Consider the following 15,575-nt stretch of genomic DNA (forward strand, 5'->3'; position numbering starts at 1 on the left):
GGTCTGCACAAGGGGGATATTGGGGTCCTTGATTTGCTTAGGGCAAGTTATATGTGTCAAATTTTGACGGCCGAGTTGAACGTTCACCATTCGAAAAACATTCGAAGTGCTGTTGAATATCGTGACGATGGGGGTGCAACATAGATTTGTGTGTAGCTAGTCCGTTATCTATTTTTCTTTGTTTCTCTGCTCGTGGTATTATGGACCTTATTTTTTGATTCATTTGACACATTTTTCTCTAAATAAATGGTGGGGTGATGGTCGTTGGTGTTAGATTCCCAGTTTATTAATTTTTGAGTATAGTAATGCTTGTTACGCTGTTATTTATTCTTGGGTATAGGAATGCTTGGTGCCACGTATTTGGGTCATATGTGCAGCGGTGCACAGACACATACAAGTATGTGGTCACGCAATGTCTAGCTCGGCACACTCATACCTTCACTTGTGCACACACCAGTATTCTGGTCGGGTGCCAGGTAGCACCCCCGTACCCGGTTTGATGTGGGTGGCACATTCTGTTTACTAGGAGTGCACATTGCCATGTACATCTCCTACTAAAAAAACTGCATCTGAAACATTTTTTTCAATGATTCATGATATCATGTATATAGATATGTGTTGAAACAAATTCGTTGTCAATTATTCGTACAGTAGTGCAGTAGGACTGGATGGCACACACGTGCAGTCTCAGGTGCTCACTGTTAGCATGTGGTCTCACTCCATACATACTACAATAATACCGTTTGGGGAAACAATACTGCACTCTAGTGTCGTTGGGCGGCACCTAGTATTGTGGTGAGGTGCACAAGAGCCCCCACTTAGCCAGTTGATGTGTGTGGCACACTCTGATTACTGGGGGTGCACATTGCCATGTAACGCTCTTATTACAAACGCAACATCTCAAACATTTTGTGTGTTTCACGGATACATGATGTGACGTATACAAATATATGGAAAAAACAAATTCGGTGACAATTAGTCGTACAGAAATACACTTATAAAGAATGAGGTTAATAAACTGTTATGCATTAGGGCTGGATGACACACACTGTCCATCTAAGGTACTCACTGTCAGCATAAGGCCTCTTTCCATTAGTTTTTATTTTTTATTTTTTGGGTTTTTGGTGGCATCTGGCCGGTGCGGCTATCCTTATGTTCATATGCCTAGAGATTTTACCAACCCAGTTGGGGGGGGGGGGTGGTGGTGGTGGTGGGTATGGTGGACTCACGTTGTTAGTTTGTTATTAATTCTTTCGTGGGTAATTCTTGGTGCCATGCATTTGGGTCGTATGTTCATAGGTGCACGGACACATACAATTATGTGCTCACGCAATGTCCAGCTTGGCACACTCAGGACTTCACATATGCACACACATGTATGCTATACCTTCATCCACCGCACAATCTGCTATTATTTGTTGGCCGCCATTTACATCGCCACGTATCTATTGCTGCCAAATAATATTGGCGGTCGGGTATTCATAATCAATTGCAATAAAATTATTTTGGGGCAAAATACTAAACTCGAGTGTCGTTTAAAGGCACCCAGTACTGTGAATGGGTGCACAAGAGCACCCTGTACCCAGTATGAGGTGCGTGGCACACTCTGTTTACTAGGGGTGCACATTGGCATGTACATCTTTCATGGATTCATAATGTCACGTAAATATATATATATATATATATATATATATATATATATATATATATATATATATATATATATATATATATATATATATATATATGTATATGTAAAAACAAGTTTGGTGATAATTATTCGTACACAAATACACTTCTAAAAAATGATTGTAAAAAACTGTTATGCAGTAGGGCTGAATGGCACGCACTGTCCATCGTAGGTGCTCACTATCAAAATATGGCCTCTTTCCATTAGGCAGTTTTTTTTGTTTTTTGTTTCTGGTTTTTTGGTCGCAGTTCGCAGTTGCGGCTATCATGGTGTCCGTATTTGTTACAAGTCCAACATTTCCTTACATCCTTTGCAGCTACATCCGATGCGATTTCCTTTACTGATTTCAATCGCTTTCCCGAACCTTTGTTCTTTGCAATGGCGGGGGGGGGGGGGGGGGGGGGGGGGGGGGGGTGAACCAAAATGTTTGGTGTTGAGGTTGACCCACAGAAGCTACGTATCATACCAGTTTTCTTTGCTCTAGTTTCCATTTGCGGCATGCTTTCTGTTGTCTTTTCTCTATACTCTTTCAATATTTGTGCTAGCTCTGTTATTCGATCAGTGTTACCGTACGCGTTCCCAACACACTTGAAGAACTCATCGAATACGGTACCTATTCGCGTATCCCCACTTAAAACTTCTGTAGGCCCGCCTTGTTCGGGGTTTGCATAAAGCTGTGCGTATGGCCAACATGTAGTGCGGGTCCATCGTGGAGTGATATATTGTCCTGGTATTCTTTCTAAACGTGCATCCTTAAACGCCAACAACACATGCCTACACTGTAGCCCAATCCTATTGAACATGTTGCATGTGCAGTGTGTTGTCCGGGTGGCAGAATTGTATTCCACTGAGTGCATCATCTTGTTTGTATCCTCTATTTCAAGTCTGACAGTGTTTCCTTCAACTGTTTTGTTAATGATTTGGGATAAGAAGCATGCTTCAAGTATCTCTTTTTGGACATCATAGAACATAGCGATTGTATATGTTGTAGCAGCTTGACGCTCTAGCAATAAAGTTGTCTTCAACTCTGGGAATTTGTCCTCACAATCTGCGTTTAGCCTTGTTTGGGTGTGGCGTTGTTTGTCTATTGCTTTCTCAAACTTTATGAAGAAGTCCGTTAAACTTAGATGTGGGGAAGTGCAGCTGTTGAAGACGTTGTTCTCCGACTCCGACCTTGAGGTTGTTTTCATTAAGCCACCCATGAACATGTCGTTAAAGAATGCTGGTATCCAATATTCACGCATCTCAAACAAGTGGGTAAACCATCTGTGGTCAACCAGTTCATGTTTTTCCATTACTGTTTGCCATGCTGCTTCAAACTCACTAATTGTTTGCGTCTCATTCCAAACCACATTGTTTAGGCTTCTTAAGAAATCTTCGTTCCTTGCTAATGTGGGCCCTACCTTTTCGCAAACCTTTGTCATGATGTGCCACATGCAGTATCTGTGGCGTGTTGTATCAAAAACACGCGATATTGCCACTCTCATCGCTGGATCTTGGTCAGTAACTGTGCACGTGGGTACTTTACCCATTGCCGTTTTGAAGTGTTCGAGCAGCCAGGTGTAGGAGTCCACATCTTCTTTGGCAATTAATCCGGCTGCAAATGTCACACTCTTCTTGTGGTGATCCACCCCGGTGAATGGCACGAACACCAGCTTGTACCTGTAGTCATCACATGGTGTATAAAAATTTAATGGTTACTTACTAAGTGGGGGTGGTGACAACCAGAAAGCCGTATCAGAACTAGCTGGTTTGTGTTACTGGGTGGCTGTGTGCACTACTAGCCTCTGGGGGTGTGCACATCTGGCCCCGACTCTGTGCCCAACGGGGTCAGACTATGTGCCCCACTCAGCAGGGTCATGCCCAGTCTCCATGGTATATTGTAGTGCAGACTGCACTCACCCTTAATGGGTGTGCACCCCGACTGGGCCTGCCGTATTGGAGACCATTTGTGGTGCCAGGGCAACCATTCGCACTAATTCTGTGCACTCACTTTGTAGCATCATATGTGAACATGGGTCCAAGAGATCATAAAGGGAGGCGTAGGGTGTGGTATGTACCTGTTTGTACTGTATGTGGCGTCGAAGGACATAACATCGCCGAGTAGTTTGAAATTGTGTCGAGCTTGTGGGTCTGCCCAAAATATTCGACATAGTTGGTCAAGCTCATCAACATCGTGGGCAAAATAGAAGTCGGTGGACACTTCTTTCTTTGCCATGTACTTGTCAATCACTAATTGGGCATCTGCGCCTTCTATGTACGCCATTATATCTCTTTTGTAATTCCCGAAATCTGTTACTGTAGCTCCAACATTCTCAAACCCTCCAACCATCTCTTCATATAGTGTAAATGATTTGGTGTACCCGATATTTGCCTTGGCACAATTGATGATGAAGTTTTGGTGCCCAAGGTCTAGGTTCCGGTTTGCCTTCATGAAGGGCCTAGAAACTGCAGTGCACAACAAGTGGGTGTGGCGCTTCTCAATTGCCGCTACCTCATAACCATTACCGTCCTTTGCTCTCTTGAATATTATTTTAGCGTTGCACCCCACCCTATTCGTGACACGGCGCCTTTTAGTTGGGGCATTGTCTTCGGCTGATAGCACCCCTACCCCATCCCCTTGGCCGGTAGGGAGTTTGAAGCCAAAACGTGAACACAACACATACCTCCACGTGATTTGCCCTTGCCAGTCCGTTTTTTCGGAAGCGCGCCGCACATCAAACCCAGCAGTAGTGGCATAAGCTTTGTAGAACTCAATTCCTCCCTCCAAAGTAGTGAACACTTGTCCCTCAAAAGGCGTTTTGGCCGCTTCACACTGTGGGGTCCAGTACTTCGTTGATCCGGGGGAGATGTTCATCAAACACCCAGTTGGTTTCCCTGTTAAGCCGTCTTCACCTGTCAAGGGGTGCAAATTTGTTAGTTCAATATGTTTTGGACTTGTGTGGCACTCAGGGTATAACCGAAGTTCACGACCGTTGGGTTTGACCACCATGTTGGCACATTAATGAGACCGTAGGTGCACCCACTGCCGTCACGTACGTCCCGACTACGGGGATTATGCCATGAGCAGAAGTTAGTATCACTAGTCCGACATTGTGGCTAAGTCTGTGCCCTTATGGGCGAATTTCTGTGCACATAATGCTATATGTGGGTTCGTCTGTGCACTTCCTCTTAAATGTGGGTGCACATAGTCGCGTATGCCTAGGGCAGTGTGTGCCCCGCAGCGTTTCGGGTGATGCACATTAGGTGTCCAAACCCAGTAGGGCAAGACATGCACAACACTGTTTCCGCCTGAGTGTATGCGTAAACACTCCATTACCATTCCCCACCCCCTCCCCCCCCCCCCCCCCCCCCAATTCAAATTGCATACAAAATCATGGGTACATATTCATAAATTCTACTTACTGTTGTTGTATTCTGTTGACATCTTGCTGCTTTGGATGCTTCACGTTGCACTTGGCCGGCCGGAATTCGCAAAGGGTTGTCGGAGATTATGTGGAGCAGGGTTGTCGTGGCGTTATTTGTAGTCAAATTAGAGTCCTTGAGCGTTGCATCTCCTACATTATTGGGATGATATCTATTTAATATTAATTATTAATTGGTTGGTGTTGAAAATTACCCTAATATCCTTTTTAATTATATCTTTTAATGATCTCCTTGTTAATGTTTAAGCAATCTAACGCATTGATTAGATGGGATTCAAAGGCCTGGATTAGTTCTTACGTTCTTACCTTAAGATGGTTCTCACTTGAAGCTCTCCCTATATATATATATATATATATATATATATATATATATATATATTATATAATATACACACACACGGATGAGTGTTTGTGCGAAGATGCTCCTAGATAAAAAATAGAGTTAGATTTGAGTCGTTGATCAAATCTATATCAACAACTCAAATCAATGAAAATAAAAAAATAAAAAAAAATAAAAAATAATAAAAAAACGTGCGCCCTTCATTAATGCATTCATCTTCTTCAGGTTTACTCCAAAGATAACAACTATCAAAGTCGTCTGAAAATATAAATTAAACTATCAAAGCAATGTTATGACTGGATTGCATTTGGGTTGAGATTCTAATGGTGAAAGTTAACTGGGATATGATTTTATTTATTTACTTTTTGTTTTTTTTACTCAAAAAATGGACCTTAAGAGGGAAAACATTACACCTTAAGAAGGAAAACAAAACACCTTATGAAGGAAAACAACGCAGCTTAAGAAGGAAAACCACACACCTACAACTTTAGACTGGCGCACCTTAAAGAAGGAAAACAACGCACCTTAAGAAAGAAAATCACGCACCACGCACCTAATTGCCTTAGACCGACGCACCTTAAGTTTGAACAATTGACATACCTTAAGTACACAAACCACGCACATTAAGAAGGAAAATCACATACCTTAAGAAGGAAAGACCACGTACGCACCTAAAGCTTTAGGCCGGCCCAGCACTTTAAAGTTCAACAACTGACACACCTTTAGCACACAAACCACGCACTTTAAGAAACAAAATCACGCACCTTACATTTGACCTAGATGCAAAAAGGCCAAATTACCACCGCCTGTTTTTAATAATAACGTGTTGCCGCACAATTAGGTATTCAGAAACGCACCAATAGTGTTAGGAAACGCACAAAAAAATGCACCAATGAACCACAAAATGCACCATTAGGGCATTAGGTACACATCACCCCAAAACGCAACATTAGATACAACATTAACGCACCACACAGTGTTCGGAAACACACCATTAGGCGGGAAGGTATGATGCATTTTTTGGGTGTATGGTGCATTAGTGCATGTTTTTGTGGTGTGTTTTCTGACACTATAAGTGTGTTTTTGCATAGCTAATGGGGGGCTAAATGTTAAGGTGTGGCCGCATTTGAGTTGATATATATATATATATATATATATATATATATATATATATATATATATATATATATATATATATAGAGAGAGAGAGAGAGAGAGAGAGCCGCGTTCTGGTGCGAATGGCGCGTCCATGAGTGAAATGCGAACCAATCAGTGCGCGCCACGTGTCCAGACCTAGGTGCACATATAATTATAACTAGGTGCACCTAGGTGAAAGTAGGTGCACTTGTAGGTGAAAGTAGGTGCACCTGATCAATGAATGCATGTTAACAGGGCAAAATTACATGCACTTGTTGGTGAAAGTATGTGTACTTGTAGGTGAAAGTAGAGGCAAAATTACATGCACTTGTAGGTGAAAGTAGGTGCACCCGATCAATGAATGTTGACACGTAATGCGCGCTAATTGGTTCGCATTTCACACCTGCGCGGCCATTCGCACGATCTATATATATATATATATATATATATATATATATATATATATATATATATATATATATATATATATATATAAAAGCAGCTGCTCTGATGTGATCTGTATGTATGGCTAAATAAATGTTACAAATCCAACCATGGACTTTTCTCTCCACTACTTGTAAAATTTTAGGCTCCGAAAACCGCGGTCATATTAATATTATTATTATTTTTTTTATTATATATTTAGATAATAAAATTAAAGATAAAATTATAAACAATTTTAATATTTGAAAATGTTTATTTATTTGATTATAATATTAGTGAATAAAATATCACTCAATTAATTGAATTACATATGACTCATTTGTCTTTAAATATTTTGGAAAACTCAATATGTAATACTTTCTCTATCCCATTTTATCTGTTCTACTTACTATTCATTGATTAAACCAATTCTTTCTTCTTTGCTTATTTCTATTAGCATTTTGTTGTAATTTTTAAATTTGATTTTTTTTGTGTTTAATTGTACTTTAATTTTAATGTAGTTCCTAAATATATAAATTTTACATACTAATTCTAAACTTAATATTATGAAAAATTAAATTGTAAATAACTTCAGTTAAGCCTCATTAATAGAACCCAACACTTAAAATGGGACGGACGGAGTATAATTTATGTAATTTTATTATTAGTAAAATAAATATGGAAAACAAAAAGAAGAAATAATTTAATTGTAATTATTATAAAAATAAATCCATCGACACATGTTTAGCTTAATAACCAAAATAATTATTAGGTAATTATACTAATAAATCTATAATTATACTTTTATAGCTTAAATATATTCATTTTCACTATATAGCATTTGCTTTTTTCCTCCTATTCCATATCTCAATGAATTGATTGTAATTATTATTAAAATAAATCTAACAATCCAGGTTTATTTGTAATTATACTAATATCCGTGTAATTACCCGCTTAACTAATACAATAATTACTAATCAATTATACAAATATCTGGACAATTAATTCTTTAATTGGCATAACAATTATTAGGTAATTATACTAATTTTGTGTAATTATACTTTTATACTATAAGTATAAAAATATGTATAGAGAGATTACCATAAAATTACCATAGTAATTACACGGTAGAATATGAATGATAATTTATTTTGTTCAAATAGTATTACACATTAAGTGTGACACCCCAAAATCCAAATTCCATTAACGGATTAATTGAGTAATTAATCCTATTTCAATTGGTGAATTAATTCCTAAAAATCCTAAAAATTCAATACTTGGGGACTAATAATTGACTAGTCAACCCCAAAGCCAAAGTTGTACCTTGAGCTTTGTAAGGAGTTCCCTTGTTCCTTACACTTCCTAATGTTAGTAAGGGCATTCTTGACCTTTTACATGGTGTTAGTATTGTAACCTAACCTAGTAGATCATCTTCATTCTATCCTTACACTTTCTAAAAATCTAGCTCCACCATCTCTCTAAAAAGGTGAGTAGCTTTTCTTCCAAGCCAAGTTGGAGCCTTGCCAAGACTTCAAGAGTTGCTTCCAAGATTCAACCTTTCTTATATTTGGGCATCTAGGAGGGTAAGATCTAAGTTCATCTTGTGTTTTTGGTTTCATCTTAGGTATCTTTTCTTAAAGGTAGGATCTATATGATCTTTTGGTTTGTTCTTGAAGTGGGTTTGGAAGGTGAGCCTTGAGAAGAGCTTATTAAGGTGTAAAGTGAAGTCTTTAGTCTACAAGAGGTAACCCATGCTCTACAAAACCTATTTTGCTTACCTATATGTGATTTCTTGGATTCTACATGTGTTTTGCTATGAAATGTGAGTGTTGATGCATGATCTTGTGAAAATGCATATCTAGAGCTTGTGTTTAGGGTTCATTTGTGCAATTGCTTGGCATTTCCTCTAATTCAAGTCATTTTGTTGTATTTGGTGAGATTTGGCATGTTTTGGACTTGAATTTGAGCTTGGAGTTGAAAATCCCCGAAGGGATTATTTTGTACAGGTATATGTACCCGCGGGCGGAACGACAGGTAGAGCTCCAACTCGCCGCCCACCCGCGCGGAACGTAGGCCGGTGGGTAGTGTACCCGCAGGCGGAACCACGGGTGGGAGCCTACCCGTGGGTCCACCCGCGGGGGAACACTTCGGTGTTATGATGGGATTTGTTCCCCGTGATCCTTTTGACTCGGTATTTGGTCTTTTGACTTCCCGATGTTCTTTTGTGGAACTATTTGAGTGTCTTCTTGATGTTTCGTATGTCTAGAACTATGTGGTAGGTCTCCATGTAGGTTTTTGGTGTCGTGAATCGTGCTAAGTGTTCAACATTGTGTTTCCTTGAACCGTGATGAGTCTTGTGTGTTCTACGGAATTATCTTTGGTTTACCCGTTTGAAGAGCATGCTAGTTTGGTGTTTAAATGCTAGCATGTGTGTTGTTTTTACCTTCCGATTGATTGATGATAACTTGTGTTATTCATCATTGTTGTTGTTGGACTGTGATCCATTCCTTGATTGAGTATGGTTTCATATCTTCATTGTGATCCATTGATTGATTCCTGTTGAGGTGTGATGTGTGCGTGGCTTCACCTGTATTACACGATTAGTGGTATAGGACACTAGTCACCAAGGTATTGCAGCGGTCCTCGTGGTGGCCGTGACGCGATTATGGAGTTGTGGCCTGAGTGATGGGTCCACGTGATTCTTGGGTGGCATGTGTTGCCGTGTGTGTGTGTACGGTACCCTCGTGTACTATGAAATTGGTGGTCTTGTTGGTGGTTTGTTGGTGGGGGACGACGGTCCCAGGAGGGAAAAGGTTGGACTAAGAAGTACAAGGGTCTTGGAGGTAATGGTTGGAAAGAAGGTACAAGGTTGGGGGTAGCCATAAGGTTGGAACCGGGCATAAGGAAGGCATATCAACTCGTGATGGGTGATGTCACGAGGGCTTGTGTAGCCATTGTGGTAAGTTCTTCTCTTGTGACGTGTGTAGTCACAGAGGCATGTGTTGCTGTTGGGTGAGTCTTATTCCTTTGCGTTGTGCTTGTCGGGGGTTTTGATCTATTGAGTGATGATAGATCATGCCTTGACTCTTTTTGGTGAGTCATGTTGTTCCTTGTGGTCTGGGATGTGTTCCCGTGTTATTGATGAGAGTGTTGAGTTTTGTGTTGACTATTGCTCTTGGTTTTGTACTTATATACTTATGTATTCCGTTTCGAAAATGGCTTTACAACTTATATCTTACTTATGTACGATATTTCACATGTATTGGTGGGTTACCATCATTATTCGCTGACCAGGCGTCGTCCCATGTTTATTGTGTTCTTTCAAGTGATGTCTAGGCGAGCGCGTGGTCTAGTACTTGCTAGAATAGTTTTCACCTCTCGTTTTGTGGCCTATGAGCCAGTGTAGTTGTAGAACTTTGAACTTATGGGATTAGTTTTAAACATTGCAGATATTGCGTGTGCGTTCATCTTTATGGTGAACGTGGCATAACACCCTGTGTATCAGACTTTACCTATCTATCTATCGTTCAGACTTCCGCTGTGTTGAATGTTCAGTTCCGTTATTTGCATGTTTTAAGGCTTTTTATAGCATGTTTTTAGGGGGTGTTACAGTTGGTATCAGAGCCTAGGTTTGAGCCTAGGAAGGAGTTAAGTCTAGACTTTCTAAGTGCAGTTTGAGACCCTTAAGCGACCTTAAGAATCTAAGTGTTAGGCTTAGGACTCTAGGTTGCGCGGTGAGCCAAGTGTTGCTTTCTGTTCTTTGCTTGTTTGTTATCTTTTGGTAGCCGTGTTGTTGTTGTAGAAGTTTGCGATGCCTCCTCGTCCCCGAGCACGCACCCCGGAGACCCCAACAAACGAGCAGCTCGCTCATAATCTCCATCAGCTGACGCAGACAATGCAGACGCTCAGTGAAGCCTTGCTGAACAAGAATCACGTTGTGCCGCCTCCTCCACCTGCTGGGCACCGTGATATAGGTCGTTTGGTGTCGGGACACAGGCCGCCAACCTTCGCCGGTGAGGAAGACCCGGTAGTCTTGGAAGAATGGTTAAGGGTGTTTGACAAGATCTTCACAGTTGTGGGTTGCCCCGAAGAGAGAAGAGTGGAGTTGGCAACGTTTTACTTTTGCCATTAGGCGGATTTGTGGTGGATCCATGAAGTTCCGGCCATCCTTGAAGAGCCCGAGTTCGATTGGTCCGCGCTAAAGGACAGGATGCGCGAAAGGTTTTATCCAGCGCATGTGCGAACCGCCATGTTTGATGAGTTCCTTCACCTACAACAAGGATCCCTATCTGTGGTCGAGTACCACAAGAAGTTTTTGGAGTTGGCGCGCTTTGCTCGGGTGCTTGTGCCTACGGAGCTTACTAAGGTTGAGAGATTCGTTGCCGGTCTGAATTATGAGGCACGAAAAGCGTTGACGGTGAGTAGGCCAAGTTCCCTTAAGGATGCGTATCTGAGCGCCGCGGATCTGTATCGCGTTTAACAGCTTCAGAAAGGATCGTACGAGCTAGCCAGGAAGAGAGTTGAGAGCGGAGGTTCTTCTACCTTTAAGAAGCCACGACCAGGTTTTCAAGCCAAGAACATGTCATCTTCATCTCAAGGACCTAACAGAATGGAGCATAGGGATCAAGCTAAGTTGTTTCCATGTCGAAGATGTGGGTAGGTGCATGCGGGCCAAGATTGTCATGGCCAAGCGCTTCGGTGTTTCAGATATGGAGATAGTGGTCGCAAGGTCGCGGAGTGTCCCCAGCAAGCTGGTCAGAGAGCGTTGCCGCCGCCCCCGAGAGTCGGAGGAGCCCAGGGAGGTAGTTCGGGTCGTGGAGCAGTTGGAGCTAGGCCACCTGGGAGGGTCTTCGTGATGGCGCGATCGCAGGCCGAGTCTGAAGGTTTGGTGGAAGAGGAGTTGGCAGGTAATCCTATCCTAGCCTATCCTTGTTTTTCGCAAATATCGTGTTCTTTGTTGTCTTGGGTGTTGTCTTGTGTTTCGTTGTTGTCTATTCGAGTTATTTGGCAATCCTTTGGCATGTTTTCTTTGGTAGTAATTCTTTTGGAGCTCAACTCTTTGTGCTAAGTGACTTCCTTAGTTGGCATATAAGTTTCGTTGTGGAGTTAGCTATCCATCTTTAGAATGAATTGTACTTGGGTTAATTCCATTACCTTTGTATTTGGTCATTCTTGCAACCTTCCCTTTGTGAACCCTCTAAATTTTCCAAGTATTCTTTGAAATCCTTTCTTGTGTAGCTTAAAAACCAAGCCAAAATGTTTAATTATAAACCTTGAGTTTCAAACCCGGGCCTATTCTTTGTCAACCCAACCTCTAAACCACTTAAACTAATTGTCTTTCTTAGAACCTACTCAATTCCAATTCCATCTAAACCATAAATTTCCACTTTAACAAAAATCCCCAAATTAAATAATCTTTTTCCCCAATTTTTCCCACAATCCCTAATTTCCCAATTTCCTCCCTTCTTCTTCTCCCTACCCGTGACCCACTGTGAGACCACCCCCACCCATCGCCCACCGCCTGCCCGTCGCACCACCACCGACGCAGCAGCCTGCCGCCGCCGCTTACGCCGCCTGCCGGAGTCCGCCGTCGCGCTGCTTCATCGCCGAGAAGCTGTGAGCGAGAGAGAGCAGCGAGGCCGAGAGAGAGAACCGCGAGAAAGAAGAGGAAAGTTGTGGGCACCTTTTGTTGAGCTTTGGGTCATCTCCTACCATGCCTAGAAGGTCAAGTTTGGTTAGGAAAGCGGAATGGGTAGATAGCCACTACCTTGTTCTTGAAGGTAAAGCTTTTGATCCGGAATCTTTTTCTAATTCTTTGTTGGATATACTTAGATTCCAGGGTTTGTTGGATGGGTTCTCGCCATAAGGGCCGAGACTTACCCGAGTTTGGTTAAGGAATTTTATCGTCACATGGTTGTGACAAAGGAGGGTGATAAGCTTGAGATCACTTCTAAAGTGAGAGGTGTGAAGGTTGTGCTTTCTGGAAAGAGGCTGGCTCAGCTTTTGAGTTTGACTGCTTCAGGAGTTGCTCAGTACAGTGGCCATTCTTGGATTAGTACGGATACCATGGGGTACCGGGGCTATTTGAGCTACTTGTTGGGCCGTACGAGTGGTTTCACTCAAGCTTCAAGGCCGGAGAAAAAGTGGTTGTCTGCAGAACAAAAGATTCTGGTTATGTTGGTATCGGATTGTTTGTTGCCTAACAACAACAAGAGCAAGTTGTTGGGGAAGTTGGAGTGCACTTTTGCCTTTTGCCTTTTGCCTCAAGAATATGGTTAAGTTCAACTTGCCAGCTTTGATGTTGCAACACATGGTTTTCTGTTGGGATCACAATTGGAAAAGCCTACCATATGGGATGGTGTTGAGTTGGATCTTGGTTAGGAAGGGTGTTAGTGTGGACGGTTGTCTTCCGTAGGCCGTGGGAAAGTTGGTGTTGGATGCCACCAATCTTCGGAGTTGTAATTTGTTTCAGCTGGATGACGGTGAGTACATCGCGCTTGAAGAAGTGGCAAGGAAAGCACCTGAAGAAAGAGCAGAGTTGGCCACCGAGCTGGGAATCCATACCGGGAAGTTGAGCCTCGCCGTTCAGAGTTCGGGAGGTGATGAGGAAGCCGAAGATGAAGCCGATCGTGAGGATGTGGTGGGAGCACCGGAAGCTGTGGAGGCCGAAGAAAGTGACTCGGAAGGCGAAGAGAACCAACGAAGAAGAGAAGCTCGCACCAAGAGGGAGCACGACTCCATGACGCATGAAGAACGTGTTGTCACCTTGCTTCGCCAGCAGAACCGCATGATCGAGGAGGGTTTCGCCTACATGAAGACGCAGTTCGTTGTCGTGCACCACAGGCTAGATCAAATCGAAGCCAGCTCGAGTCATAGAGGAGAAGAGGATGAAGAGATCGAGGAGTCGGAGAGCGAGTCCTTCTAGAGTGAAGCTGTGGCTACCGTGTTCGCCTTTTTCTTAGTAGTTGTATCTCCTTAGCCGTTGTTGCCGTTGATGGTTGTTTGTTGTTTGTTTTTGTGCTTGGTTTGCTTGTTGCCTTGTTGTTTAGTTAGCTTAGCAGTTGGTGTTTTGCGTTGGTTGTTTCGTCTTTAGTAGTTGGCTAGAAGTTGGTGTTTGTGTTAAGATTAGAGTTTGTGATGCTCCAAAACACTCATTTGTTAAACTCTTGCCAATCTTTGATTTGATATGCCTTCATTCTTGTTTTGAAACTCTTGTGAAACCTTTTGAGTTTTGACCAAAAGAGCTTGTTCTTGAATCTCTTGTCACAATGTTGTTTCCTATCACCGTTTGCTTTTAATTCATCGTACCCAAGCTTCGGGGACGAAGCTTCTTTGAAGGGGGAGAGGATGTGACACCCCAAAATCCAAATTCCATTAACGGATTAATTGACACTACAAGAAAAACCATTTTTAGTGACGAAAATTTAGTGACGGGTAGAAAAACCCCTCACTAAATGTAGTATTTACATAATTTTTGTGAGGGTAAAAAATTACTCTAACTAAAAGTTTATGATTTGGTGACAAAATTTTAAATATATATTTATTTTAAAAATATACTCTCACTATTGATACAAAAACTATTGTTACTCTCACTATTGATGTATTTGAAAATTATTTCATTGAAATTTAATTCCCACCAAAATTTTTGGGCGCCCCAAGTGTGCAGCTGGCTCCCTCATTATATGTTTTTTTCTTTTTTTTTTTTAAACGAATTAAAGCATCTAATCTCCTCAATCGCTATGATCAACACCGTCAAAATCAATGAAATATAAATATATAGAGCCCTAAATCATCAACTCCAGTGTATTTGAAAAGAATCTCAGGTAGATCAGAGAATTTAGAACAGTAAAGCGGCAGTGACGAACGCCAAACCAGCAGATTCGACGAGAGCGACTCTGTTCAAAGCGGCGGCGTTGGGAGGGGAGGAAGGAGCATCGCCTCCGGGAGCCTGTGCGATGGATAGAGGATTAGCGATGGTGGAGGCGGCAGGAGTGCTGGTGGGAGGAGCCGGTGGAGAAGAGAGTGGTGACTCAGAGGGAGCGGCGGCAGATGGAGTCTGAGCCGAAGAGGACGCTGGAGAAGAACGTGGTGCCGGCACTGCCTGCGGCGGTGACGCGACCGGAGATGGAGATCTCTTCGGTGAAGCAGCTGGTGCGGCTCCTGGTGCCTGAGCAAAGGCAGATCCAGCCATCAAGGCCACCATCATAACAGCAACAATTCTCAAGTAAGCCATTTTTCCACTCAAACGATAATTCAAGTTCAACAAACTTTGCTTCTGTTTGCAGAGAAATTGAAATTGTATGTATAGGCACAGAGAAATATTTTTGAATGAAGAGATGAGTGAATCCATTATATGTTGATTTGCTGCTTGTGTGGACAATGGAAATTTTGGTTTACTTTGCCTTGTTTTAGTAATCATTTATGAAATTATGAAGACTTTTTATTCTAAATTTGTAGCTACTGTTTGTGATTTGTTTTGTTTGTTTATTTTACAGATTGTTATTTCTCTATTTTTGGGTAAACATTTCAATAGCTTTTGATGATTATGGTTTTGTGATCA

General features: G+C 41.9%; 2 protein-coding genes across 2 annotated transcripts; both read right to left on the reverse strand.

Annotated features, from left to right (window-relative positions):
- Positions 1-522: 522 nt before the first annotated feature.
- On the reverse strand, positions 523-4,682 carry LOC109192082 (protein FAR1-RELATED SEQUENCE 5-like). Its single transcript, XM_019342681.1, has 3 exons — positions 3,751-4,682; positions 2,157-3,352; positions 523-569 (listed from the first exon to the last, which is right to left on the reverse strand). Exons 1-3 carry the CDS (start codon positions 4,680-4,682, stop codon positions 523-525), a joined length of 2,175 nt encoding a protein of 724 aa, XP_019198226.1.
- A 10,155-nt stretch (positions 4,683-14,837) lies between these two features.
- Positions 14,838-15,363, reverse strand: LOC109192083 (classical arabinogalactan protein 5-like). The gene has a single exon (XM_019342683.1). The coding sequence runs from the start codon at positions 15,246-15,248 to the stop codon at positions 14,853-14,855; it is 396 nt and encodes a 131-aa protein (XP_019198228.1). The 5' UTR covers positions 15,249-15,363; the 3' UTR covers positions 14,838-14,852.
- Between the last annotated feature and the right edge of the window lie 212 nt (positions 15,364-15,575).

The sequence above is a fragment of the Ipomoea nil genome, unplaced genomic scaffold (assembly GCF_001879475.1).
Source record: "Ipomoea nil cultivar Tokyo-kokei standard unplaced genomic scaffold, Asagao_1.1 scaffold1768, whole genome shotgun sequence".
NCBI classification, from domain to species: domain Eukaryota; kingdom Viridiplantae; phylum Streptophyta; class Magnoliopsida; order Solanales; family Convolvulaceae; genus Ipomoea; species Ipomoea nil.